The 25,257-nt window shown below is 45.1% G+C and overlaps 3 protein-coding genes across 11 annotated transcripts in view; 1 reads left to right on the top strand and 2 right to left on the bottom strand.

Moving 5' to 3' along the window:
* Window positions 1–877: 877 nt before the first annotated feature.
* Window positions 878–21,099, top strand: LOC127007109 (uncharacterized). The gene is made up of 5 exons (XM_050877725.1): window positions 878–957; window positions 5,941–14,504; window positions 14,871–16,834; window positions 18,411–18,528; window positions 20,170–21,099. Exons 2-3 carry the CDS (start codon window positions 5,941–5,943, stop codon window positions 15,349–15,351), a joined length of 9,045 nt encoding a protein of 3,014 aa, XP_050733682.1. The 5' UTR covers window positions 878–957; the 3' UTR covers window positions 15,352–16,834; window positions 18,411–18,528; window positions 20,170–21,099.
* The window catches only part of LOC127007114 (myeloid differentiation primary response protein MyD88-like), a 22,054-nt gene continuing 16,838 nt past the window's right edge, over window positions 20,042–25,257 (bottom strand). For all 9 annotated transcript variants that reach the window (XM_050877732.1, XM_050877731.1, XM_050877735.1 and 6 more), the window contains 3 exons: window positions 25,079–25,130; window positions 23,015–23,167; window positions 20,042–20,298 (listed from right to left, as the gene is read on the bottom strand). The gene's annotated coding sequence lies outside the window, so the exon portion shown is untranslated. The remainder of the gene's footprint in view (window positions 20,299–23,014; window positions 23,168–25,078; window positions 25,131–25,257) is intronic.
* The window catches only part of LOC127007198 (putative nuclease HARBI1), a 5,350-nt gene continuing 3,211 nt past the window's right edge, over window positions 23,119–25,257 (bottom strand). Inside the window, exon 2 of the mRNA XM_050877912.1 lies at window positions 23,119–23,240. Coding sequence (XP_050733869.1) covers window positions 23,119–23,240 — 122 coding nt within the window. The remainder of the gene's footprint in view (window positions 23,241–25,257) is intronic.

Here is a 25,257-nt window from a genome sequence, read left to right as displayed (position 1 = left end):
TGGGCCCCAATAACGAAACTCATTTATAGCTATCGTTAAAAGAGTTAGATCTTGATGTCTCTTGGCAATAGTTAGGCGTCAGAGACCGGTAAACACTATGCTCTGAGTACGATAACCTGGCAACGGTGAGTCAGACCATACGTAGGCACAGGAAGGTCGGGGAGTGTCAGGGAGAATTTGGAGAAGTAAAGTGTATAATGTATCACCTTCGACCTTCCTGTTTCGTCTCCTCTTCCCTCGTTACTCCCTATACCATCACTAACCCAAGGCCTTCTCCTCCCCTTCCACTCTTTCTTGTCTACTCCTCATCTGCTTCCCTCTCTACCCCCAAATCCTTCTCCTTGTCTATACTTCTCATCTTCTTTTTACCTCTCCACACCCTACTATCTCTTCTCGAAATCCTTCAACTCCCCTTCCACTCGTTCTTCACTACCCTATTTCCTTTTCTATTGCTTTTATCTTCCTCTCTCGCTTTCTTTCCCCATCCCTCAGCCCTTCCCCCTATAACCCCATCCCTTCCCTTTCTTTACCTAGCTCTCATCCTCCTCTCTCATTCCCTCCTTTTCCTTTCCCCTCAAAAATCCATCTCTGCTCTTTCCTCTCCTTTCTCTTCCTCAGTACTTATTCACTACTTCCGCCTCCTCTCAATTCCCTTCCCTCCCCTCCCTATCTCCTCCTTCTCAACCCCTCCTCTCCTCCGCCCCTAACCTCCTACCCCTTTCTCCTTCTCCTTACCCTCCCAAGCTCTTACTTAATAACCTCACCCTTGTCAACTCTTTTGCCATCCACCCCCTCTCCATCTTCATTTCAATCCCTTCCTTCCTCCCCCCCTCCTCTCCTCCCCTTCTTACCCTCCTCCTCACCCAGCCCAGAGGAGGTGCCACATTACAGGTATATAAGAGTGTCACACCAACCTGTTCTTTGTCTGTCCCTCTGCCACCCTCTGCCAAAACACAGGTGAGACGAAACACCTTGACGACGCACCTTACTCCGCCCCGCCCGGCACTGTTAATATTTTTATCTGTTTGTCGCTTTACGTCCATGTGTTATCTCCTGTGTCTGTGGGTCTGTGAGAAGGTGAGAGTGTGGTGGCTGCTGGTGTCTGGTGAGGGTAAGTGATTGTGTGTGCGTGTGTGTGTGTGTAATTCACCTCTTGGTCTGCTGCGGGTCTCTCTCGAGACAGCCAGCCGTTCCCCTACAGAAGAGCACAGAGCTCGTAGTACCGATCTTTGGGTAGGGCTGAGACCACTCACACACTGTGTGTGTGTGTGTGTGTGTGTGTGTGTGTGTGTGTGTGTGTGTGTGTGTGTGTTTGTGTGTGTGTGTGTGTGTGTGTGCGCGCGCGCGCTATACTATATAATTATTATATCAAAATAGTCACGTTATTGAGGAAGCATATTGGAATTTACTGAGCAAACGCATTTGATAACTTGAAATTTGGATTAGTTTTTTTCTTTTTTAGGTGCTGCCTGTAGCGCCGGTAGGGTGTCTTGATGGGTCTCTTGGACGACCCCAGTCCGTTAGTGGCGCAGGCGAATTTTATTTATAGTGGCTGCCGTGGTATATGACACTTCCTTGGTCCATGCTATCCTCCGGTGATCCTCTTGACCGAAGTCGCTGAAGTTAGGGTTGATTGAAGATCTGGGCAGCATGTGGGTAATCTTCCGCCACTCGGAAATGGCTGAAAATTGTCAGCGTGCTTCGGAGGGACTCGAACCTATGTCCACGGGCTCACCACGCCCGCACGCTGACCACTCGGCCACCGCCTACGGTTAGGCAAAGTTTAGTGTAGCTTCAAGTACATAACGTACAGCAACTCATAATATTATTCAACAAAGAAAGAACTCGTTTTGTTAGATAAAAAGACTCATTACTGAGGGGGATTATATGATTTTACCGAGTATACAAATATGTTAACTCTTAGGTTATAATGATGGTCTGGGTTTTTCCATAGAAAATAAATGAAGTTATTCACACAGACACCATAGCTGATGCTAATCAGAGGACATTCAAGCAATTTTTTCTCCGAAACTCTCTTTCCACTTTCCAATAGGAATATAACAGTTTTGGTCTCCAAAGCGTAGTTAGATTGAATGACACTGTGAATGACACCATACTAAGTCACCCGCCCTAAGTGTTTCGTCATATTTATTTTTGTAGACTCTGCCAGCTCTGTTCCCCCGCGTACATTCACAATTTCCCGGCGCCCATCTTACCTCTACCCACCCTTTTTTCCTTCCCTCCTGCCTATCTCTTTTCAGTACACCTCTTTTAGCCTCCGTTCCGTTCTCCTTCCCTCCCGCTTATTCCTTCCCAGCACACTTAGTAGTTATTCTTCCCGTCTTTCCTCGTCTCATGTATCTACGTCCCACCGGAGTGCCCCAACCCCTTCCTCCTCTTCATATTCCCTCACGTCTACGCCTCTCCAGACCCTTTTACTGCTGTCCGCCACCCTCGCCCCCGTATCTGTCTTCTTCCGCCCTCTACTTCCCCACATGACACTCTCCATGCATTCTCCATTATATCAGGGGTATACTTAAATAGTGTTTTGATATCTTCATAGGGCATCGAAGTGGGTATCTTTGAGGGATTCAGAAAGGTAAGGGAAAGGGGGGGGGTGTACGCCATAGGTGCGCGTGGCTGCGGTGCTCATTTCAGATTCGTTGGCCCTTAGAGCCATGTGATAGGTAAGAACCAGTTATCCCGGTATTCACGGCCCATTATGAAATCCGGGATTGCCACAGTTTAAAAATATATGAACGATTTCAATTTGGTAACCAACTAACTTACACGAGAAGCGGAAGTTTGTAGAATTCAGCTTTTTTATTCATAGTTATTTTCTTCAGGAAATGGAAGGTAAAAGTCAGTTGTTTTAGACTGATATTGCAAAAATGGTATAAGGTTGACTTTTTTTTATTTGGGAGGCGTAGAGCAGAATTTTTTTTTAGGAAGAACCACTTGATATTAAACACCACACTTGTCCCCTTACGCAGAAATATTTTTTTAAAAACTCGTTTGATTATAATGGCCATGCACGAAGGAAGCTCAAGTGGTGCCGGGGTGGCGGGGGACTTGAAGCGGCTGGCTGGTGGTGGTGGTGGTGGTGGTGGTGGTCACGGTTGTCACCCACTTAGCACTTAGTTATGTAAAGAGACAAGACTCCGGTGAGTGCTTAGCAAAGACTTGTCTCCCCCACTTTTTTTTTCTCCTTACCTTACTGTCCTTACCTTACTGTCCTTACCTTACTGCCCTTACCTTACTGTCCTTACCTTACTGCCCTTACCTTACTGTCCTTACCTTACTGCCCTTACCTTACTGTCCTCACCTTACTGCCCTTACCTTACTGTTCTTACCTTACTGTCCTTACCTTACTGTCCTTACCTTACTGTCCTTACCTTACTGCCCTTACCTTACTGTCCTTACCTTACTGTCCTTACCTTACTGTCCTTACCTTACTGTCCTTACCTTACTGCCCTTACCTTACTGTCCTTACCTTACTGTCCTTACCTTACTGTCCTTACCTTACTGTCCTAACCTTACTGTCCTTACCTTACTGTCCTAACCTTACTGTCCTTACCTTACTGCCCTTACCTTACTGTCCTTACCTTACTGTCCTTACCTTACTGTCCTTACCTTACTGTCCTTACCTTACTGTCCTTACCTTACTGCCCTTACCTTACTGCCCTTACCTTACTGCCCTTACCTTACTGTCCTTACCTTACTGTCCTTACCTTACTGTCCTTACCTTACTGTCCTTACCTTACTGTCCTTACCTTACTGTCCTTACCTTACTGCCCTTACCTTACCTTACTGTCATACCTTACTTTCCTTACCTTACTGTCCTTACCTTACTGTCCTTACCTTACTGTCCTTACCTTACTGTCCTTACCCTTACCTTACTGCCCTTACCTTACTGTCCTTACCTTACTGTCCCACTGTCCTTACTGTACTTACCTTACTGTCCTTACCTTACTGTCCTTACCTTACTGTCCTTACCTTACTGCCCTTACATTACTGCCCTTACCTTACTGTCCTTACCTTACTGTCCTTACCTTACTGTCCTTACCTTACTGTCCTTACCTTACTGTCCTTACCTTACTGCCCTTACATTACTGCCCTTACCTTACTGTCCTTACCTTACTGTCCTTACCTTACTGTCCTTACCTTACTGCCCTTACATTACTGCCCTTACCTTACTGTCCTTACCTTACTGTCCTTACCTTACTGTCCTTACCTTACTGTCCTTACCTTACTATGTCTTTTATAATTCATATCCATATCGAAGGGACTCTGTTTGGGTCTATATCCATTTATTTATTTTCCCTTGATGCCATCTTTTGGGATCTCAGTAATAATGATGATGATGATGATGATAATAATAATAATAATAATAATAATAATAATAATAATAATAATAATAATAATGATAATACTAATAATAATCGGGAGTCTAGTGCTGCACAAGATTATAACTCACGCCAAGTCCTCGCAGTTAGAAGTCAATGTATTATGAAACTGTCTCTTCTCTGGAGCAACACTTAGCAGGCTTCTGTTGTAGTTGTTGTTCTTTTGACCTTAAGCTGCTTCCGTTACTTAAAAAACAGAGCAATCGGACGGTTCTTAGTTTCCGAGGCCATTGTTTTTTATACGTTACGAATCACATTGAACGGCATGTAATTCCAGGCCATTTTTTCGTTCGTCGACCAGCTTAGTAACATATCAGCCGCCAGTGAACGAGGAAAGTCTTGAATACGAAGAAAGCACTTGCGATTGTACTCTTACGCTCATGAAAGAGTGAAACATTTATTAATCCTTGAAACACACACACACACACACACACACACACACACACACACACACACACACACACACACACACAAACTCACACATATATAACCAGTCTCGTTTTGCGCCGCTGAAACAACAACACTCACTTCCCTCCCCCTCCCCCTCCTCCCCTGATCCCCCCTCCCCCCCTCTCCCCCTCCCCCAATGCAGCTACTCCCCCCGCCCCCCCCACCACCACCACGTCCCTCATAAACCCTGCCTGCTCCCCCCCTTGAGTCATCCCTCGCCCCCAGCCCCCCTTGATAACCGGTTTCACTTGTGAGCCTCCCTTGTTCTAATATCCTTTTTAAATGTCTGACACCCTCCACCCTCTCCACCTCTCCCCTTATCCCTCCCCCCAGTGCTGTTTTATCCGTTTATACCCATTGCCCTTTCGTTCTGGCACACTGTTAACTCTTCCACTCCTATCGCCATGCTGCTCTTTTTCCCAGTTAGCTTTTTTCAGTCATGTGGTTCGTCCCTTTCCCGCCTCACCACCTTAACCTAACAATGGTCCATATTCTTTACGTCTCGGGTTCTCATTATGACTATTTCCAAGGCCACAGGGAAGATTAACCGGGTATCCATGGGTGACTTTTCCCGTACAAGATGCAGAAGTCGTGTAAAATTATCATCACTAGGATCACGAAACAGTCCGTAAAAATCCCAGCAACGTCCGCGAGAGGCTTTTTAAATATGCGAACTGAGACGCTGAAAAGTTTAAACATGCGGTCTAATATTCCATCTCTTCACCTTGTCAGCCCTCACTAGGCGTTAAATATTCACACTCAGGCCGTTGCAAAGGTTATCTCCCCTTCTACTTGTTAAACATCCACGATAATTTTTTTTAGGGTCAATGGTACGGAGATGAGCACCGTGACCACGCGCAGCTATAGCGTATGCTCCCAACTTTACCTTTAGCTCCTCGTCACTTGATATTCTCCTGTCCTCTATACAACTCTCCTCTATGTCCTTCACTAGTCATTCTCCTCTTGTCTCTGTCTATCTCTCACAACGGGTCACCTTCCTCTCCTCCTCCCTTTGTCACTCATTACCTGTCCGTCTCTCTATCTATCCCACGCTCACCCTCCTCTCCCACGTCCTCAACCCCAGATGGGCGGCAAGGCACGATGGAGAAAGCTGCAGCGTGTGGTCGGGTGCCTGCCGCAGGGCCCCCACGCTGCCATGGACAAGCACAAGCAGAGGAGGGAGAGAGCAAAGACAAGGGACGCCAAGAGGTGGAGGCTGGGCGACGACGTAGAGGAAGAGGAGGATGCAAACACTATACTGATCGGGAAGCCAAAGGAAAGGAAGAAGGAGGAAAAGGGGAAGGAAGAAGAGAGAAGGGAGGGGGAGGAGGAGGATACAAACATTATACAGATCGGGAAGGCAAAGGAAAGGAAGAAGGAGGAAGAGAGGAAGGAAGAAGAGAGAAGGGAGGAGGATTCAGACACTATACAGATCGGGGAGACAAAGGAAAGGAAGAAGGAGGAAGAGATGACGGAAGAGGAGAGGAGGGAGGTAACGGTAGTAGTTGCCATACCGATCAGGGAGAGAAAAGAGAGGAAGAAGGAGGAAATGAGGGAGAAGGAAAGGGGGAAGGAGGAAGAGGAACTAGATGTCGTACCAATCGGGAAAACAAGAGAGAGGAGGAAGAAGGAAGAGAGAAAGGAAACTGAGGATTTGGATAACGGAACCTCAGAAGAAACTAAAATGGAAGAAGAAAGGAAGGAAAATGAGAAAATAGAATCTGTACCGATCAAGAAAATCAAAGAAAGGAGAAAGGAAGAAGAGAGAGAGGAAGTGGTGGAATCATATAACATAAAAATCGAATCTTCAAAGGAAAATAAGAAGGAAGAAGAAAGGATGGAAGTAAAGGAAGGAGCAAAGGGAAAGAGAAAGGAAGAGAAGGAGGAAAAAGAGAGGAAGGAAGTGAAGGAAACAGATACCACAACGATCGAAACCTCAAAGGATATTAAAAAGGATGAGAGGAAGGATCGGAAGGAACAAAGGACTAAGAAAAAGGATAAAACGGAGGGTGAAGAGAAGAAGAAGATGGAGGACTCAACCACAAAGACGAGAAGAGCAAAGAATGGGGAGGGAGAAGAGAAGAGAAAGGAGCATGAAGCAGACTCGATAAATGCAGGGAAAGCAAAGAAAATGAAGACAGGAAAGGAAACCGAGAATGAAGAAACGGCAGACACAAAGCTAAAGGGGAAACCAAAGGAAAAACAGGAAGACGAAAGGTGGAAGAAGCAAGAGGAGTCAATAAAGCAGGAAAACAGAGAAGAAAACGAGGGGGAAGATAATTTAAGGTATCAGGAGGAGGAAGATTCAGATGTTATACCTGGCGAAGGAACGGTGAAAAGGGGAAAGGAAGAAGAGAAGCAGAAAGCATGGGTGAGGAAAAGCAAGAGGGATGAAAACCACGAAGAGCCACACAAACACCAGGAGGAAAGAGAAACAGAGGAAAAGGAGGAGGAGGAAAAAGAAATGAAGCACGAAAAGGAGGAGGTGGTGCAGAAGTTCGAGAAGATGAAGGAAGGGAAAGAGGAGGAGGTGGAAGAAGAGGCAGAGGAAGTATATTCAAGCGAGAGGGAAAGATTATTCATAGAGCAGGAGGCCGTCAGTGAAGTCGTGGAGAACCGGGCTGGGGTGTGGACGCCATCCCTGACCGGCTGGGTGTTTCGGCCCTACGGCGACACCACTCTGGAGGAGGAACTGAGGAAGGCACAAGAGGAGGAAGATGGAGACGAAAAAACGAAAGGAAGACATGATAACGGCCAGCGGGCAGCCAAGTTCTTCCTTTCAGATGACGAGAGCGACAGCGACACAGCCATCTTCGTCGACGTCTCCCAGCCGGCCCTCATGGAGGATCAGAACCTCCAACTTTCTGTGGCGCCGTGCTCTTCGTCCCTGGCCCACCGCGAGGCACAGCCGGACGAGATGCTTGGGACGCCCTTAGAATCACCTCTTCGGCCAACGGAGGAAACCACTCAAGAAGACGAGGACGTGGAGTTGGTGTTGGGAGATGCGATCGAGGAAGATTACGCCTCCGAGACCGTGGATCCACTGGCAACTGTTAGCACTATGGAGGCTGTCATGACCGAGTGCCCACGCTACGGTTCTCCTCAGCTCGATTATCCATTTCAGTTTTATCATGCCGAGGCTCTACCTCGTGTTATTAGTGTGGATCCTCCCACCGAGTCAGCCAAGATGAAGTATATCAACCCTCAGCCCCTTAGCTTGGACAAGGCGGACGAGAGTATCACTAAGGAATCAAAGAAGAGTAGAACAAGCCATGAAGAAAGCGTCAGGGAGAGCATGGTGACAATGGAGGCGGAAGAAGAGAATGCCACAAAACACAAAGTCTACCTTGAAGTAGAACCAGAATTGTTTTCCTCGCCCAGCGCCTTCATGCCCAGGGAGGAGGCACCCCCGGCCATGAACTGTGACATAGGCCCAGAGGACCTTCCGTGGTCAGACCCAGAAGAACTCCAGGAAGCTAAAGATGCAAGATACATCTGCGACAGTGAGGCCGAGACTCGATTTTTCAGTCTGTACCCCGAGTACTATCCCAACGAACGGGAGAAGAATCAGAACGCAGGAAATGACGCCATTACTTACGGTAATCCAAAATTTCCTTGTTTCAGCGGTTCCTGTGACTCAGAGGAAGCTGCTGATGAGGAAGTGTACATGGCCGCTCAAGAGGGCGGCGTCAAGGACGGAGTGAAGCGTCATAAAGGGAAATTCCCAAAAATTCATCACAGACTTGCACCGCAACGGAAGACGAAGCATGAGGCTCAAAATGTTACCGGAGTTAAGGAAGACCACACGGAGAGCGAGATGGGTCAATCATACAGCACCAGCCTCCCTTGTGACGCCTCAGGGAGTAGCTCGGAGCCTCTAGTCTTTGACTCTTCCACTTCCCATCTTCTGCAATCCGAGTCAGAACCACACCCTCCCAAAGACCTCTTCAGCCCCGTCCATCAAGTAGAATCAACTGAAACCCAATTCTTGGAAGAAGACCAGGACGGGGCGGAGGCGGGGCAAGACGCCCTGGAGCTGGAGGGCAGAATGCAAGTGGAGCAAGGCAAGCAGACGCTGGTGAGGAAGGCACGCCAGTGGATCAAGGGCGTTGCCAAAATGGGCGGCACCAGGCGAGAGGACCACTTTCATGGGAAGCAGACCATACTGGAGGCCACTGAAGGCACTTGCAGGAAGGAAGTGGACGCTGGGTTACTCCGGGACACCGCCACTGCAGAGGCTACACCTGACTCCGTTCAGGCGGCTCTTTCTGGAAGGGAGCTGAGGGTTCACTACACACCTGAAAGGGGCCACAAAGTTTGTTTTTCAGCTGCTGAGCGTGTGAAGGAAATCGAGTCAGGCGAAGACTCGAGGGTTGGTCAAGTAAACCGTGGGTTCTGCAGTCCCTGCAGTCCCCACGCCTCGCTCAAGGAAGACTCCAGGGATCGCTCTCACCCTGAATACCTCCCGGGTGATGTTGTCTCCGTCGAGGATTCCAGACAAGATCCAGCCCTAGATAAGGATACGAAGCAATGCATTACTCCGTCAGAAAATCCCGCGCAGCACGAGGAGGACGATGACAAGAACAGTCAGCAGTCCGAGCCCGTTGAGGATTCAAAGAAACATTCTGCAACAGATGAGATGACGTTCTATAATGAAAGGAAGAAAGATTATGAGGTTGATAATGATTCATCACCTTACACGAAAACGACGTATAGCAAGGACAGCCAAAAGCCAAGTCAACTCTCTGTACCCTTGGCAGAGTGTACAAATCACACCCCGCTCGGTGAGGACATTATGTACAACTTTGCGCCTGCCCAAGGTGTGAGAGACCACCCCACAGCCGTTCAGAACTTGGAGGGTTATTCAGGACGTGATAGCGGCAAGGATATGCATTCCACACCCACTACAAAGCATGTTAGTTTCTCTTTCCCCGACGGTCCGGCATTTTCTACTCACCCTCGGCTTGAAACCGCTCAGGACCGCTACCCAAAAGATGCTGAACACCAGGAAACTCAACCCAAGCCTGCAGGATCAGCGAGCTTTTATGAGGGCTCAAACCTGTACTACACACCGGAGTCAGAATTCATCTCGCCATACTCACCCGTCGAAGGACTTAAAATTTTCTGCCAGTCCGGTGAGACAGTCCAGGCTCACTACAAGCCTGAGAAGGACTCCCGGACTCACGAGACGCTTGGGAAGGAGAGTATGACTAATATGCCTGCTAGTGATTTTCATGCAGATTACTCACCAGAAAATGAGGACTTTGAGCATCACAAACCATCAGTTCACCCCACGTGTGAGTCAACGGCGACTCACTATACCATCATTGAAGAATATATCGTTAGCTACAGCCCTGCAAGAGAACAGTACATTAATCCATCAACGGAGGGAGAGAGGATGAAGTGCATGGCCACCAATGAAGAAAAGCCACACCAGGACGAACCCACCGAGGAACATCAAAGGGCTTCTGCAGGACCTCAAGAAGACGAAAAGAGGCATCCCACGTCTGAGGAAAAGAGAGAAAGTCACTCCACACCTCCAGCACCACAGACAAATCACAGCACATTTGAAGGAGACAAAACTATTTCATCAACACCCAGAGAAGAGCAGAGAGACTTTCCTACACCTGAAGAGACCCGTAACAGTAGATCCACCGCTGCAGATGAACGTACACCTTTCACACTCCAAGATGACCCAAAGGAACTGCCCTCACTGGCCCCAAAACAACAATTCAACCCAATATTTGTAAACGAATCAAGTGCAAACGAAGAACTGATGTATCCCAGACCTGCTGAGGAGACTTATACGCTCTCTGAGGCACAGAAGTCTAATACTACATACGAAAACCCTCCTGATTCTGATAACTATTTACCTGCACATGAATGGAGGTTACCTCATACACCTGTTGACCTGTACTGCGACAACTCTGCTGGGGATACGAAGAAAGAAAACACACCTGATCAAAACACATCTGACTCGTCTCATTATGCACCTGTAGAAGAAGTCCAGACCCAGTCCACACCTGAAGCGGACCGAAGGATTGCTCATAGTCCTGAGGGTCACCTGGGGGCTTGCCACACAAGTACAGATGACCTTGGCGCTCATTCCACGCCTTCCAAGAGTGACGAAGAGAACAACGATAAGGAGGAAAAAGAGACGAGGGGAGGAAAAGCTGAAACAGGAATGAGAATGGACGATGAAGGAAACAGTCTGAATAGGAAAGAGAGGAAAAACAGTCGTAACAGAAGGAGGAGAAAGGAAAGCGAAAGAGAGGGAAAGGAGGACAATGAGAGGGAGGAAATCCGAGAGAGTGAGAGGAGGGAAAGAAGTGACAGCAGAGGAAAAGAAAGACAGAGAAGTGGAAGAGACGAAAGGGATGACAAATGCAGGGAGAGGAGAGACACTGGTAAGGAGGAGAGGAGAGACGGTGAGACAGAGAGAGAGGTTGGCAGTCACATGCAAGGAAGGAGGAACAGTGATAGAAAGGAGAGAAAAGACAGTGACAGAGACGAAGGATATGATGAAAGCAAGAGCAGTGAGGGAAGAAAACGGGAGGAAGGAAACGGGAACAAGGATGGAATAAGAGGAGATGGGGAGGAAAGGAAAGAAGGAGAAAGACGAGGGAGGAGGCCTAGCGATTATGAGAGGAATAGAGAGGATAACTTGGAGAGAAAAAGAGGAAGCGAGATGGAGAGAAGACACAGTGACTATCAGGGAGGAAGAAACGATCAAGGAGAGAAAGTAGGAATGAAGGGCAAGGGAGGAGAGGAGAAAAGGGACAAAGAGGAAGAGAACGAAAGTGGAGGAGAGACTGAGAAGGAATGGAGGAAGAGGGAAGGGAAGACTGAGGAGGAGCATGAGGAAGGAAGGGACAATGGTATGAAGGGAAGGAATAAAGAGACCGAGGAAAAAAGAAGCATGGAGATGGAGAAAGAAGGGGAAAGGGAGAGAAAGGAACCGGAGGAAAGGAAGGAAGAGATCGAAGAAAAGAGAAACAGGGAGATGGAAAAAGAAAGGGAAAGGGAGAGAAAGGAACCGGAGGGAAGGAAGGAAGAGATCGAGGAAAGGAGAAACAGGGAGGTAGAGGAAGAAAGGGAAAGGGAGAGAAAGGAACCGGAGGGAAGGAAGGAAGAGATCGAGGAAAGAAGAAACAGGGAGGTAGAGGAAGAAAGGGAAAGGGAGAGAAAGGAACCGGAGGGAAGGAAGGAAGAGATCGAGGAAAGGAGAAACAGGGAGGTAGAGGAAGAAAGGGAGTGGGAGCAAAAGGTACCAGAAAAGAAAGAGATGGAGGAAAGTAAGAAAGAAGAGACGACAGAATGCTTAGAAGACAAACAAACACTGGAAATGACGTCGTCCACTCTCGCCTCGTGTCATGAGGGTGCAGAAGGAAGCGAAGCCCAAGACATACACTCCTCCCTTCTGGGCGCTCCCTCAACCAGCAGCAACCCAAGCACTGCAAACCCCAACCCTTTTAACATGTCAGCCGCCAAGGAGGATGTCCCTAGAGCCACAGAGCGTGAATACTCCTTGGAATCAACCACTCCTGAGACTTGCGCCCCAGAAGCCAAGCTGATGGGAAGTGCCGAGGAAAGAGTGATGCAAGAAAGTACGGAAAAGGAGAGAGAATTTCAGACTTCCTCCCCACAAGACAAGCAGATGGAGAGTACCGAGGAAAGGGTGACAGAAGAAACCACGAAAAAGAAGAGGGAGTTTAAGCCTCGTCAGAAGCAGGGAAGAAACAAACAGCAGCCCACGAGCCCCACCGCCGTTGACAACCCTGGAAACGCAGCGGCGGACGGTAACCACCCACAAGACGGAAAGATGGAAGGGAAGAGCGGGAGCAGACGGAGGCGGAACCGACGAAACAAAGGGACAAATCAGAGGGAACAAGGGACTTCTTCTCCAGCCCCGTCAGACACAAGGGAATCATGGACAGCCTCAAAAGCTAAAGGAACAGCAACCCCCTGGAGTGTGGAGGACCATGTGGAGGGACAAAGCCACAACCCTAGAGAACTGCATCTCTCACAACAACAGCAAGAACTCACTTCCCCGCGGCAAAGTCTGGACAGCTACGGCTCCTCTGCCAAGCTGACCGTCACACAGAAGGATGATGCCACAGCCGACACAAGGGCATGCAAAATGTGGGAAAAAAATCCGACCAACCCGAAAAAGCAGCAAGAAAGATACGGCAAATTCCCAGACACTCAGGGATGTGCACGAGAAAGTAGTCCTCGAATTTCTAGACTTTCTGAGGAGCAAAAAGCTGCCGGGGCCGGAGAGTATGCAGTGTTGGAGTCTTTCGGCGCACCAAGTGGCAAGGAAGTTCAGGAGGTCGAGAGAAAAGGAAGAAAAGAGAAAGAAAAGGGATCAGGAAGAATCGAAGAAGAAAGAGAAGTGACAGTTCATGGAGGATTCCAAAAAGGAGGGGTGGCAAAACAGGCAAAGAACTGGAGCCCCAAGATCGAAAGGAAAGATCGTAAAGGAAATAGGAGAGAAAAGAAAGAAAAGACGTCAGAAAAATCGGAAGAGACTGTGAAAGAGAGGGAATTCAAATCGCCGAGAGAGGGATTTGGCGGAGTAGCACAGAGAGGAGGAAGTGGTGCCCCCAAGCGACGCCCTCCCCTCCTGGAAACCCCGCCGATGGAACCTTATAGTTACATGACACAGAAAGGTAGAGTAAAGGCGGGTGGATATGCCTCGTCTGGATCACTACTGGGATCGGAGCCGCTGCCTGGACCTCCTCGCGCCACTGCGAAGCTACGGTACCCTGAGGCACTCCTGCAGCCCCTGTCTCCCCCGCCATCTCCCCCGCCACACAAATCCCTTGAAACAAAATCCAACGAGAAGACAAGAGTTACCTTACATGAAGAGGAAAGCAACAAGGAGAGTTCCATACATCCAGATCCTTCGCTAATAGTCAGAAAGACATCACAGCCCACCATGTACACAATACCAGAAGCGGCACCAGCTAAGCCTCCGGAGAATACCGAGTCCGAGTTGGCCTCAGGTCGGCCACAGTGCCCGCCAAAGCCACTCCATCTGAAGGACACGTTAGGACGTCCTTTCTCTGACCCGCAAAACCGTTCGTGGCCTGCGTATCAAGACAATCAACTGTCTGACTCCCCCTCCAGCCCCAGTTTTCCGCACCCCTCGCCTCACGCCGACCAATTAACTTCACCCCCACGACCCTTGACTCCAGTGCCTTCAGTAGACAATGAGTTTTTAAAGGAACATCAAAAATCACTCCCTCGCCGTGCTGCTCCTCTCCTCCCGACACCACAACAGCAACAACAAGAAACACAACAACAACAACAACAACAACAACAACAACAACAACAACAACAACAACAACAACAACAATCAGTGGACCCCCATAGAGATACACCGAATCCAAAGCCACCTCTGAAGCCGAAGCCAAGTCTTTCAGAACTTGACCCACTGCAGAAAACAACACGGGACAGGGACCCAACACTGGAAAAATCGAAGGTTTCGGGGAACGAGGAGGCCAGGCCAATCAGCTCAGCAGGCAAAGTCAGTGTGGCTCAGAGGATGAAGTTCCCTGGAGCACCACCTGCGGCTTTAGAGGCTCACCCAGATTCGAGTAGGAGGACCCAAGCGTCCCACAAACCAGAAATGTTAGAAGCAAGGTTAGTCTCTACGCCTCTGTCTTATATTTCCTTTAGATGTTTTATTTCCTTTCCCTTTGCAGCCTCCGTGGCTTTAGTGATTAACAAGTTCTGCTACGAACCCTCAGGTTCGGTTTAATCCCGGCGTGTGTTTGCGTGCGCGCTTGCGTCTGTGTGTATGTGTGTGTGTGTGTGTGTGTGTGTGTGTGTGTGTGTGTGTGTAATTTCACAATTATGTCTGAAACTAAGAATGAATAACATGCACATATAAATTTCCCTCGTTTGCTTGTCTACAGTTGTAACGTATCTAAACTTTGTGTTAACTATTTTGCTTCACTGTACTTCTGACGTTACTTCTCATCCATTAATGTTCATCCTTCCTCACAGGTCGACACCGGCAGGCAAACACCCAGCAGCAACAGGTGAAGGGAGCACCGCCGCACCTTCCCTGCCACGCAAGACAGCTGGGGCGTCTTCACATTCGCCTTCGTACACGGCTCTTGGCTCTTCACCTCACACTGAGAGGTCAGAGCCTAGTTCTCTTCGAACCTCTGAGGGGCAAGTTCAGAAACCATATTCGTCTCCACGACAGCAACGTTCAAATATGGATAAAGCCTCTGCACCAGAACTTCCCAAGGATGCCAAGCCAGGAGGCAGATATGCTGATGTGGCAAACAAAGGTCAACAAAAAGGAGGACATCAAGAGCCACAGACAAGCCCACCCGTAGGGGGGGACCAAGGCACCAGCTCTGCCAGCGCCTCCGAGGAGCAGACGCAGAAGGGGCAGAGCAGCGATCCACCAAAAGAGGGAACGGTGCCCGGCCCTCGTGAGGCTGCCAAGGGGATGAAAAAGAAGAAGAGACGCTAACTGACTTCACTGTAGACAAAAGTATCCAGGATGTAACGTTGTCAACAAGAACTACGTGTCTGATACTGTTCGTAGAAGTTCACTATACTGATACCACAACCACCACCACCACCACTACTACTACTACTACTACTATTATTATTACTACTACTACTACTACTACTACTACTACTACTACTACTGCTACTACTATTACTACTACCACTACCGCTTCTACTACTACTGCTGCTACCACTACTACTACAAACACTGATGATGATAATGATGAAAAAATTATTTTTTGTTGGTGTTGTTGCTGATGATGGTAGTAGTAGTAGTAGTAGTAGTAGTTGTTGTAGTTGTAGTAGTAGTAGTAGTAAAGATAATATAGAACGCTGCCTAAATGTACTTGTTATTCCGGTTTACGAAAGGTATCAAGTTACAATAAACTGATTGAGAACAAGAATAGCAATATCAGATTTACCATATATGAAACACATTTATAACAAAGGCGTTGAAATAGTCAGCTTTGAAGGCATGCATATATTTGGCTTTATTTCATTGTATTCTTTTTTTCATATTATGCTTCACCGCTTCTGCACTTCAGGATAACTCGTGCAAGGATTACGATACACGATTGTTTGCTCGTATCAACCACGACACACGCTTCACGCGAAAGTTGTATTTCGCGATACACAGCACGGTATCGACCATTCCATGTGTTTGACGGAGTCTTGTATACCACTAAGAGTTCGATTGTTTTCGTCTCAGATTCCTCTACAGATGACAGTTTCGTGGATTGAGAAAAAAAAAATATATACATAAGTGTTTCATTCATTGTTCTTCCCTCTCATTTTTTTTTTCTTTCCTGCGGTATGAGCTCTTTTGAGATGGATAAATTGAACTGTCTTTTGGTGTTACCTAAGACTCCTTTATGTTTTGGGGCATTTTTAAGGACCATTTAGAGAGCAATTCCTTGTTTGTGTGAGTTTCCGACAAGACTGCAGCTTTTTGCCTCCATGGAAATTTAGGGAATATGAAACAATGACAACTCGTACTCCACAGCCGTTTTTTGTATATTCCAAAATAAATTTCCGATGCAAAATAGGGAAAAAGTAAAACTGATTGATCTAATTATCCGAGCGGTGGTGAGTGAGCGGAATCGGGACCCATTAAAATCCCCCCTCAAGTCTGTAAACCTCCTCTGGTGCAATATAGATAGATATATAGATAAATGGACATAAATAGATAGACAGGTTGAAAGGCGGATAGATAGATTGATTGATTGATTGATTGTGGGGGAAGGTACTGTTCCTCTTCGGGGAGTGGGTCATGACTAGTTTCGGACGTGTGCTTTGAAGCCGAGCAGGAGTACCGAAACGAGATTCAGCCAGACGCTCACCCGCTCAGTCTGAGGCGCACCAGGAAGAGAAGTGGACGAGTGTTGAGCTGCGGTGTGAGCGGAGGACGCGTAACACGGAGCGGTGTCGGCGAGCGTTTCATGGTAAGAATGTGGGTATACTTAAGGGTAAAGTCTTTGTTACCTCTTAGTTCGGTGATGATATGAGACACTATAGCCTTGTGTAGTGTGAGCAAGAGCCGTGTGAGGTACGTACAGCGGGGCAATGAGAGTTGGGTGGGCTTTTAACGAGCAGAATGCGTAGCTGATGTTTACGGTAAGCATAGTCAATCCCACCAGTAGTTACCCGGGTGAATGAACGACTGGTTAGCTAAGAAACAAGAGATAATCTAACGAGCAGAATGCACAGGTTGTCTTTACGGTAAGCACAACCAATCCCACCAGTAGTTGTCCGGTGAGTGAACGACTGGTTGGGTAAGAAACAAGAGATAATCTAACGAGCAGTATGTACAGCTTGTCTTTACGGTAAGCACAACCAATCCCACCAGCAGTTGTCCGGGTGAGTGAACGACTGGTTGGCTAAAAAAACAAGTGATAATCTAACGAGTAGAATGTACAGCTTGTCTTTATGGTAAGTAGCACAGTCAATTCCACCAGTAGTTGTCCGAGTGAGTGAATGACTGGTTGGCTAAAGAACAAGCGAAAGTGGAAGTTGTAGTTATCCAGTCAGCTTCTGCAACCAGCCACCAGGTACGCAGTGTGGTAGTCGGATAGATCGGTACTCTTAGACGCTGCTGGCTCTCACATTAATTAGAGGTTAATCGCGTTCTCATGAGTGCCTTTTCACGTTCATGATACAGAGGTTTTGCCAAACTATCAACAGGCTCATAAAACTACCCCTGGAAGTGATCAAAGCTCCTGTGAAAGCCTTGCCAAATGTATGCTGGGGCGCCAGTGTTTAAGAATATGATCCATAGTTTCCCTGACTGTGCGTGTGCGTGTGAGGATAGTGACTTTGGGGCATGTCACTTATTCATTCATGGTAGTGGGTTTTTTTTTTCGGAGCGAGGCATGAAAACCAGATAAATCATTTGTAGTTGAGACAATAGATATGTTTCAACGAGCAGCATGTCATATGAGGGACAGTTTGGGTTGGGCTGAATCGACAGAGTAACAGCATCGCGTTCAGGAGGACGCGAGTTCAATCCCCGCCCGGTGCCACCAAGCTGGGATTTTTCAGCAGCCGCCCGGCTTAAAAAACTACCCATGCTGTGAAGACACCCTACAACCCGGACTCTCTAGACTTCTAGGATTGATGAGATCGGGAGGCAGCATGAGCCAATGCAAGATGGCGCCACTATAAACACACACGCCTGCGCAGAACAGACTGGCATCAGGACCCACCCGACCAAGAAGGAAGGTCGACCATCAGGCACCCCCCACCCAAGAAGAGACCGGCGCTATAGGCCGTAAAAAAAAAAAAAAAATTCAAAAAAAAAAAAAACATCCCCAACACTCATTGCCTGTCCGCACAAAAAGTCATTACTGTTCACCCTTTCATCTCCTAATAGATGAGATTCAACATGCTAACCAAACAGAAGTGGTAAAAGGTGTCATAAATCAATACTTCCTTGCCTGGTTTGCTTTAATACCTAAATATACGACACGATGGCTCTTTTTTATCAGGGTTTTCTAATGTGAACTCTTTCATGATTTGCAGATGTAGGAGTGTGAGGAACTGATGAAAGCGGATTTGTGCAAGACACGCAATTGCATCGCCAGTATGAAGTGCACAAAGGGCTTAAGGATTTGCACCGGCCAGGAATATCCATAAAGGGGTGAGTGCCTTGAAACAACCCACAGTAATTAGAGGAGAAAGTTGTGAGCTGCTGACAAAGCAATTTGGAGTTTCAAGTTTGATCCCAGTTTATGGCAGCTTTTTGGTGAGAGAACTCTTGTAACCAAGGTAGAACTGTATGGTCTTAGCTGCCTAGCTTAGGGGGATTCTGTATTTCGTTCTTGTAGTGTTTCAAGTATATTTATCCATTTTTGGCACATATGTTACAAGCAGAGCTGACTGAATGTGATGTAACTCTTATACTCAGTCACACACAGGGATGGAGTGAATACAAGAGTTGTGTATTTCAATATGAATACGTTGCTACTTCAAATTCCAACGAATACTAATACGAATTTGAATATACTGAAATGGTTTTCATTTGAATGCAAATACAAATACTTCTTGAAAGTATTCATGAATACATTCGTGAATGGTATTTATTAAAAAATACCTTTGACCACTAGATATAGTACTGTCAAAGTTATGTAACGGTAAAATGACGCCACGCTGCCAGTCTGCAAACCTGTACTTAACACAATGATTACACGTGTGCCCAGGAGGCTCGAGTTGTAAGGAACAACGGCTGCCATTTCTGATTAAAAAATTTATAAGTATTTGTCACATTATTTGCAGAATACAAATACTTTTCCCTTGTATTCCAATATGAATGAGAATACATACTTTGATTTTGATCAATAATTATTCGAATAGGAATACACCCAAATACAGTATTTGAATGTATTCAAATATGAATGCCGAATACGAATACTCCATCCCTGGTCACACTGTCTAGTCATAAAGGAAGTGAGGAAGGGATGGATGGAGTTAATTGCCTTGGTTACCTCATTACATTGACACACACAACTTACCAGCATTCCTTGCCACATTTTTCTGCTTCCACCCCTCATGTTCAGAGCTGTTATAGATAATTCTGTCCCTTATGTTACAGAAGGAATAGCAACTTGCATCTTCATGACTGTGTCAATTTAATATACAGTATTTCACCCTCTTCTTGGCAATGTCAGGCTAATAATGTTTTTCAGTTTAGGGGAATAAATCTAAGTAAATACATTCTTAATGTTATTTCATCAACACTAAACCACACTTTTCATCCCTCTTTCATGGTATTAACTGGCAGCTGAAGAATGGTGCCACTGATCTTCTGTAACTCCAACATTTTAACTAAAAGTTTTAGCTTCAATGGTTTTAAAATTTTAGTATTGCAAGAAAAATTACAGAATTGGCACTAAAAGTTGAAGTTAAGGTCATTAATGATCCTAACAGTGGGGGAAAAAATTTAATTTTACCAAAAATATATGCTTTTGAAGCAAATTCAAAAAAAAATTGAAATTTTCAAGCAATTACAAAAAAATCTACACTCTTAGGCCAGATAGGTAATAGGTAACAATAAAATACCGTAAAATCCAATCAAAGATAGGTAATAGGTATCAATAAAATACTGTAAAGCCAAAAATACTCTAAAAACTCTCTGGAGATTAACTAGAAGCTAATATTGTGTTTTGTATTATTATTGAACAATCTTACATAGGTTTCATTAGACAATGAGTTACAGGAAAAGATTAGTAAATCTAATTTATCATAGATTACTGCAACTTCATTTGAATTTTTCTTCTTTCAGGTGTGATGTGGTGCAATGCAGGCTGCCAGGTGTTGTGCCCCTCTGTGGTCTATGCTAGCCATCTGAACCAAGCTACTTCTCTGGAGGCCGTGCGCATCCAGGCAACTTTCAGGAGCAGTCTGTTTCATTCTGTTGGGGGAAGAGACTTGATTTATCATGTAATGTAACACCACTGAGTGCCAGGGATTAAACCTGGGGCTTCTGAGTAGAACTGGGCAGCAAACCAATGGAGTCACTGATGAGCTAAAAGGTCACTGCGCCAGAGCCCATTTCCGCAGAACTATACCTGACATCCAAGCCCTGCACTGCAGACATAAAGCAAAGGTGATCCTACTTACACTTAGGGCAGCTGGAGATGCTTTTAATCAACCTGCAATGGCACCTACGGTGCATATTTACAATAGAAAAACTGCAATAATGCAGAGAATAAGTCCCATAATGTAACACCATTGTGTACCAGGGATCGAACCCATGACTTCTGAGCAGGTGATACATTACAAGGTTTTTCCACAGCATTATTGCAGTTTCTCTACCGTATATATACATGGTATCTGCCACTGTGGGTTGATTATCAGTGTCTCCAGCAACCACGAGTGTGAGAGGGGTCACTTGTCCTTCAAGCCCACAATGCAGGGCTCAGGTAGTGCTGCAGAAGTGACCTCTCGCATGATGACCTTTTAGCTCATCAGCAGCTCAGTTGGTTTGCTGTCCTGACTTTCAAGTAGAAGGCATAGGTTCGATCCCCAGCAGTAAGTGTTTTTTTAATTTGCAGAATCTTTGTGAAGAGTTATTGCACTTCCTTCAATGATTTAGTCACCGAGAAAAAAGGTTTAGATTTCCTGCCTTGCATTATATACTACTGATTGTTTGATGTATAGACATTGAAGGAACTTTTAAACTATGTACTATGATTAAAGATATGTCAAGGGACCCTCAAACATGATCTTTACCCATCAAAAAGGCTCAGAGTTTATCTCCGAAGACTTCAAGAAGTATTTTGGACTTAGTACACCATTAGCTAAAGTGGATAATTGAGGCACTTCCTTTCTATATGTAATGTAAAGTTCCATGTCGAAGAGCTGTCCTCCAGCATGGCCGTGTCATTGCTGTGACGTCACTTCCTAGGCTACGCCCCATAGTTACCTTCCAACAGGAGAAGTAAACAGTAGAAACAAGAAAACTGAGAGAAACTGTTTATGAAGTATTTTATTTTGTTCTATCTTACTATAAGTACAGTTTACTCATGAGGCATGGGAAGGCTGCCTGCATAGAGATTCGCCTGGGGAAACCCGTGAGTGGCGTCATCGGGTGGGCGAGGCAACATTGCCAAGGTGTATGCCCCAATTGATTAAGTGATCTAATTTTCAGGCTCATGATATGCAACAGTGTCTTATGCACATGATGGCAGGCTCACTTTTCCTAAATATCATAATGGTATCTTGATAACTGGATAAATACAGTAATGCCGTCAGTGAGGTGGAAGGTAACTATGGGGCGGAGACTTGGGAGTGACATCACAGCAACGTCACGATACATTCTTGCTGGAGGACAGCTCCTCGACGGGTAATTTTATGTTATGTATAGAAGACGGAAGCCTTAATTATTCACTTTTGATAATAAAAAGACTGTGACAAAACTTAGCGGGAGGTCTGAAACAATCTCACAAAATATGAACCTAGTCCAACACTGTTACAGAGTTAATCGGGAACACAGCCTCAACAACACATAGTAATGCATGTTAAATTGCTGAAAAAGCTGTTTGAATCTAATCAATGTACATCATTTACTCAAGTCTACACTGGGTAAAGCATTTATTAAATCATATAAATTTATACAGCTGCTGTTAATTATGCATTTTGAATACTTTGAGAAAGCATTTTTAAATCATAAAAGGCGAACAGCTGAATCATATCTGTATCTTAAGTATTTGAAATAGATTTGGGGAAAACAACCATCTCTGAATCTCAAATTATGAATCAAAATTTGAAATTGAAAACAGATACAAGTAGTCCTGGAGTTATGACGTGTGAGACTTACAACCAACACAATAATATTAGTAATACTTGGTCAAGTTACGAGTTGACATTTCTAATATCCCGCCGTGGGTAGGGCAGCTGTTAGTTCACACAGCGTTCCCGTGCCTCCTACCCCACCACCAGCTTTACTCCAGCTGGGATTGGGTAAGGCAGGAGGGGTGTTCTATCTGTCAAGGGACATTTGAATAATATTTCATCTTATTGTTTATATAAATCCAGACTTTTGACCTGCCCGCAGATCCAAACCTCGTCATAGCTTGAGGACTACCTGTAGTCTCTGAGTTATGACAGTTTGGTTTCCCACCTCCGTAGAGTTGTGAACCTAATGGGTCAATGGAATGCGAGGAAGAAATTATTTTTTATATAATTATGTCAATGTATGATTTTTTCAACCATGCCCAGGTTTGTTTACTACTGCCAAGTCTGTTATGACTAGCTGAGAGTGGCTGATGACCAAGACCAAGTACAGGAAGTGTGTGATTACACCTCAAACTACCATTAAAATGCATTACTGGTTGTAGTACAACTATTTGAGGGGGAGGGGGTAAAGCATGAGAAAAGAAACAAACAGCTGCTCTATCCACAATGGGATATTTGAAATGGTGATCATTACTTAACCTAGTGTTACTAGTTTTACTGGCCTCGCTGAAAGTGCGAGCTGTTGTGAGTCTCATAAATCAAGGACTAACTGTACCTCATTCTATATACTTTTAAGAAGAAAAATCACAAAAGGTGAACTCTTATTTCTTATGAATCTTAAATATCATATTGAAATAGACATATGGTTCACTATGAGTAGCTTTGAATACCTTTGAGATCAAAGGAGTGATGGAAGGATGAGAGATGACTGAAGTGTGCATGGATAGCTGTGTGCCGACAGGAGATGGAACCTCATAACTTCAAAACTGGGGTTCTAATGGCCAGACATCTTGATGGGGATGGGCTGGCCAACACACATACCACTGAAAAATTTGATGTTGTCACTACACTTCCACAAACCCGGCAGAGGTGGGTTACACAGAGGAGAAATTAGGGCTGCAAAGGGGGGGGAAAGTTTCTGGGAATTTTTAGGGCTTGGGAATTTTTGAAATTTCACACATGAATTTGCAAACCAATTTTGGTTAATATAACTATTAACTGAAAAGTTTTACGCCACAAAAATTGTATTTCACATACTTAGGTTGAGTTTAAGGGACTTTCCAACACACGATATCCAGACACTAATAGCATAAGTTAACAAAGAAAGCCTTCACTGTGTTATACACAAAGTCTCATTAGTATGGAAGTATAGATAAGTTTTCCTGAGTAAAGGCGTATAGTAACTTTTTGTGGTGTTGTTGAGTTAGGTTAAGTTTGGGGCATCTTCAAACACATAATAGGCAACAGCTTAGGCACAAAATAAGAATGACCTCACTCAGTCAGTAAGGAAGCAAATATGATTTTTTGGAGTAAAGACGTATAGTAACCGTTTGTGATTTTGTAAGCTTAGATTATGTTTAGGGTATCTTCAAACACATGACAGCCATCACCTTATGGTATAAATCAATAAAAAATAACCTCACTTTAGTGTATAGAAAGTCTCATTGGTAAGAAAGCATATATGAATTTTCTGAGTCAAGACCTATAGTAACTGTTTGGGGTTCTATAAGGTTAGGTTAGATTAAGTTTAGGGTATCTTCAAACACATGATAGCCAGCACCTTACAGTATAAATCAACAAAGAATGACCTCCCTTTGTTGTATAGAAAGTCTCATTAGTAAGCAGTGGTGGGCACTGCTAACCGAAAAGTTAGCTTCGCTAACTGGTAATCCACTAACTAAAAAGTTAGCTTCGCTTTCGCTAAATCGCTAAACTGATGAAGAAAATAGTGGAAGTGAATGCTAACCACTAATCGCTAACTTTTCTTTATATGGATTTAGCTTCGGTTTAGTATTTTGGCTCTAAAACCCTTAAAAACAGACCTAGTCACCTCAAATTTCAATATTATGTAGCTTAGACATAGAGCTTTCCAGAAAGGTATAGCATGCCAAAATCAGATGATGATAAATGTGTACACAAATCAAATTCCACATGCATTTCATTTATGCCTACTATACATATGAACTTGCAATAGCAGTGCAGAAAGACAAAATCTGATAAGATATCTGATGACACACTACACAGGACTGCTCCCCCACACAGCTGGGGATAGATCAATTTAGTTACTGTACATAAATGTAAATAATACTAAGGAGTATATTAAGTGAATAAGTAAATAGCAGCGTTTATTTCTTGTCAAGTGGAAAATATTGAATTCTTGTTATTAAATTCCGAGTTCAAAAAGTCGGAAACGGAAGATGAATTACTCTAAAACACCAAAAAGTTGCCCTAATAACTGTCCAATTACCCTGCTTTAAGGTGTAATTTACCCAAAAGTGGAAGCCCTGGAATAATTGTGTGATGTTGCATATGCTGTTCAGAGAAAGACAGAAGCTTATGCAGGAATGATCCAGTGTACAAATGCACAGGAAAATGAGATTAAAATGAAAGTGCATAAAAGATGCAGAAAGAACAGTAATAGAGAATAAAAAGGCAGTGTGTGAAGAGCTAGGAAGGAAGGTGAGAGATGACTTTCAGAACAATAGGGAGATCTTCTTGAAGGAAGTGAAGGGTCCAAGAGAACAGAGTGGGAAGGTGTGTATGAACTATGAATGTAAAGGGTGTGAATTGGAATGTAATTGAAAGTGTGGAAGGTATAAGAAGATGGAAGGAGTACTTTGAGTATTTGTTGAGTATTGACAACAGAGAGGCGAGTTAGTTTGCAAATGTTAACAAGAGGAAAACGGGTTTTAAATAATTGACTGATTGATTTATAAAGGCAAGTGGAACAGTACCTTGGCATGTACTTGGCCAGCCGTACTGAGGAACGGGTTTCAGTCTTCGTTGCTAGAAAGAAAACAAATTAATTAGTACGCCTTCATACAGCCAGTGCCTAATGGTGACCATTCCATTCCCTCAAACTACCGTTCTATAGCTTTACTTTCCTGTCTATCTAAAGTTTTTTAATCAATCC

Source organism: Eriocheir sinensis, chromosome 34 (genome assembly GCF_024679095.1).
Source record: "Eriocheir sinensis breed Jianghai 21 chromosome 34, ASM2467909v1, whole genome shotgun sequence".
Classification (NCBI taxonomy): Eukaryota; Metazoa; Arthropoda; class Malacostraca; order Decapoda; family Varunidae; genus Eriocheir; species Eriocheir sinensis.
The sequence above is the reverse complement of the archived record's forward strand: the minus strand, read 5'-3'. Positions and strand labels throughout refer to the sequence as shown.

Coding starts and splice junctions, on each gene's coding strand:
- LOC127007109 (XM_050877725.1), top strand. CDS start 5,941: ATGGGCGGCAAGGCACGATGGAGAAAGCTGCAGCGTGTGGTCGGGTGC. Junction 14,505..14,870: donor CCAGAAATGTTAGAAGCAAG/GTTAGTCTCTAC, acceptor CCTTCCTCACAG/GTCGACACCGGCAGGCAAAC.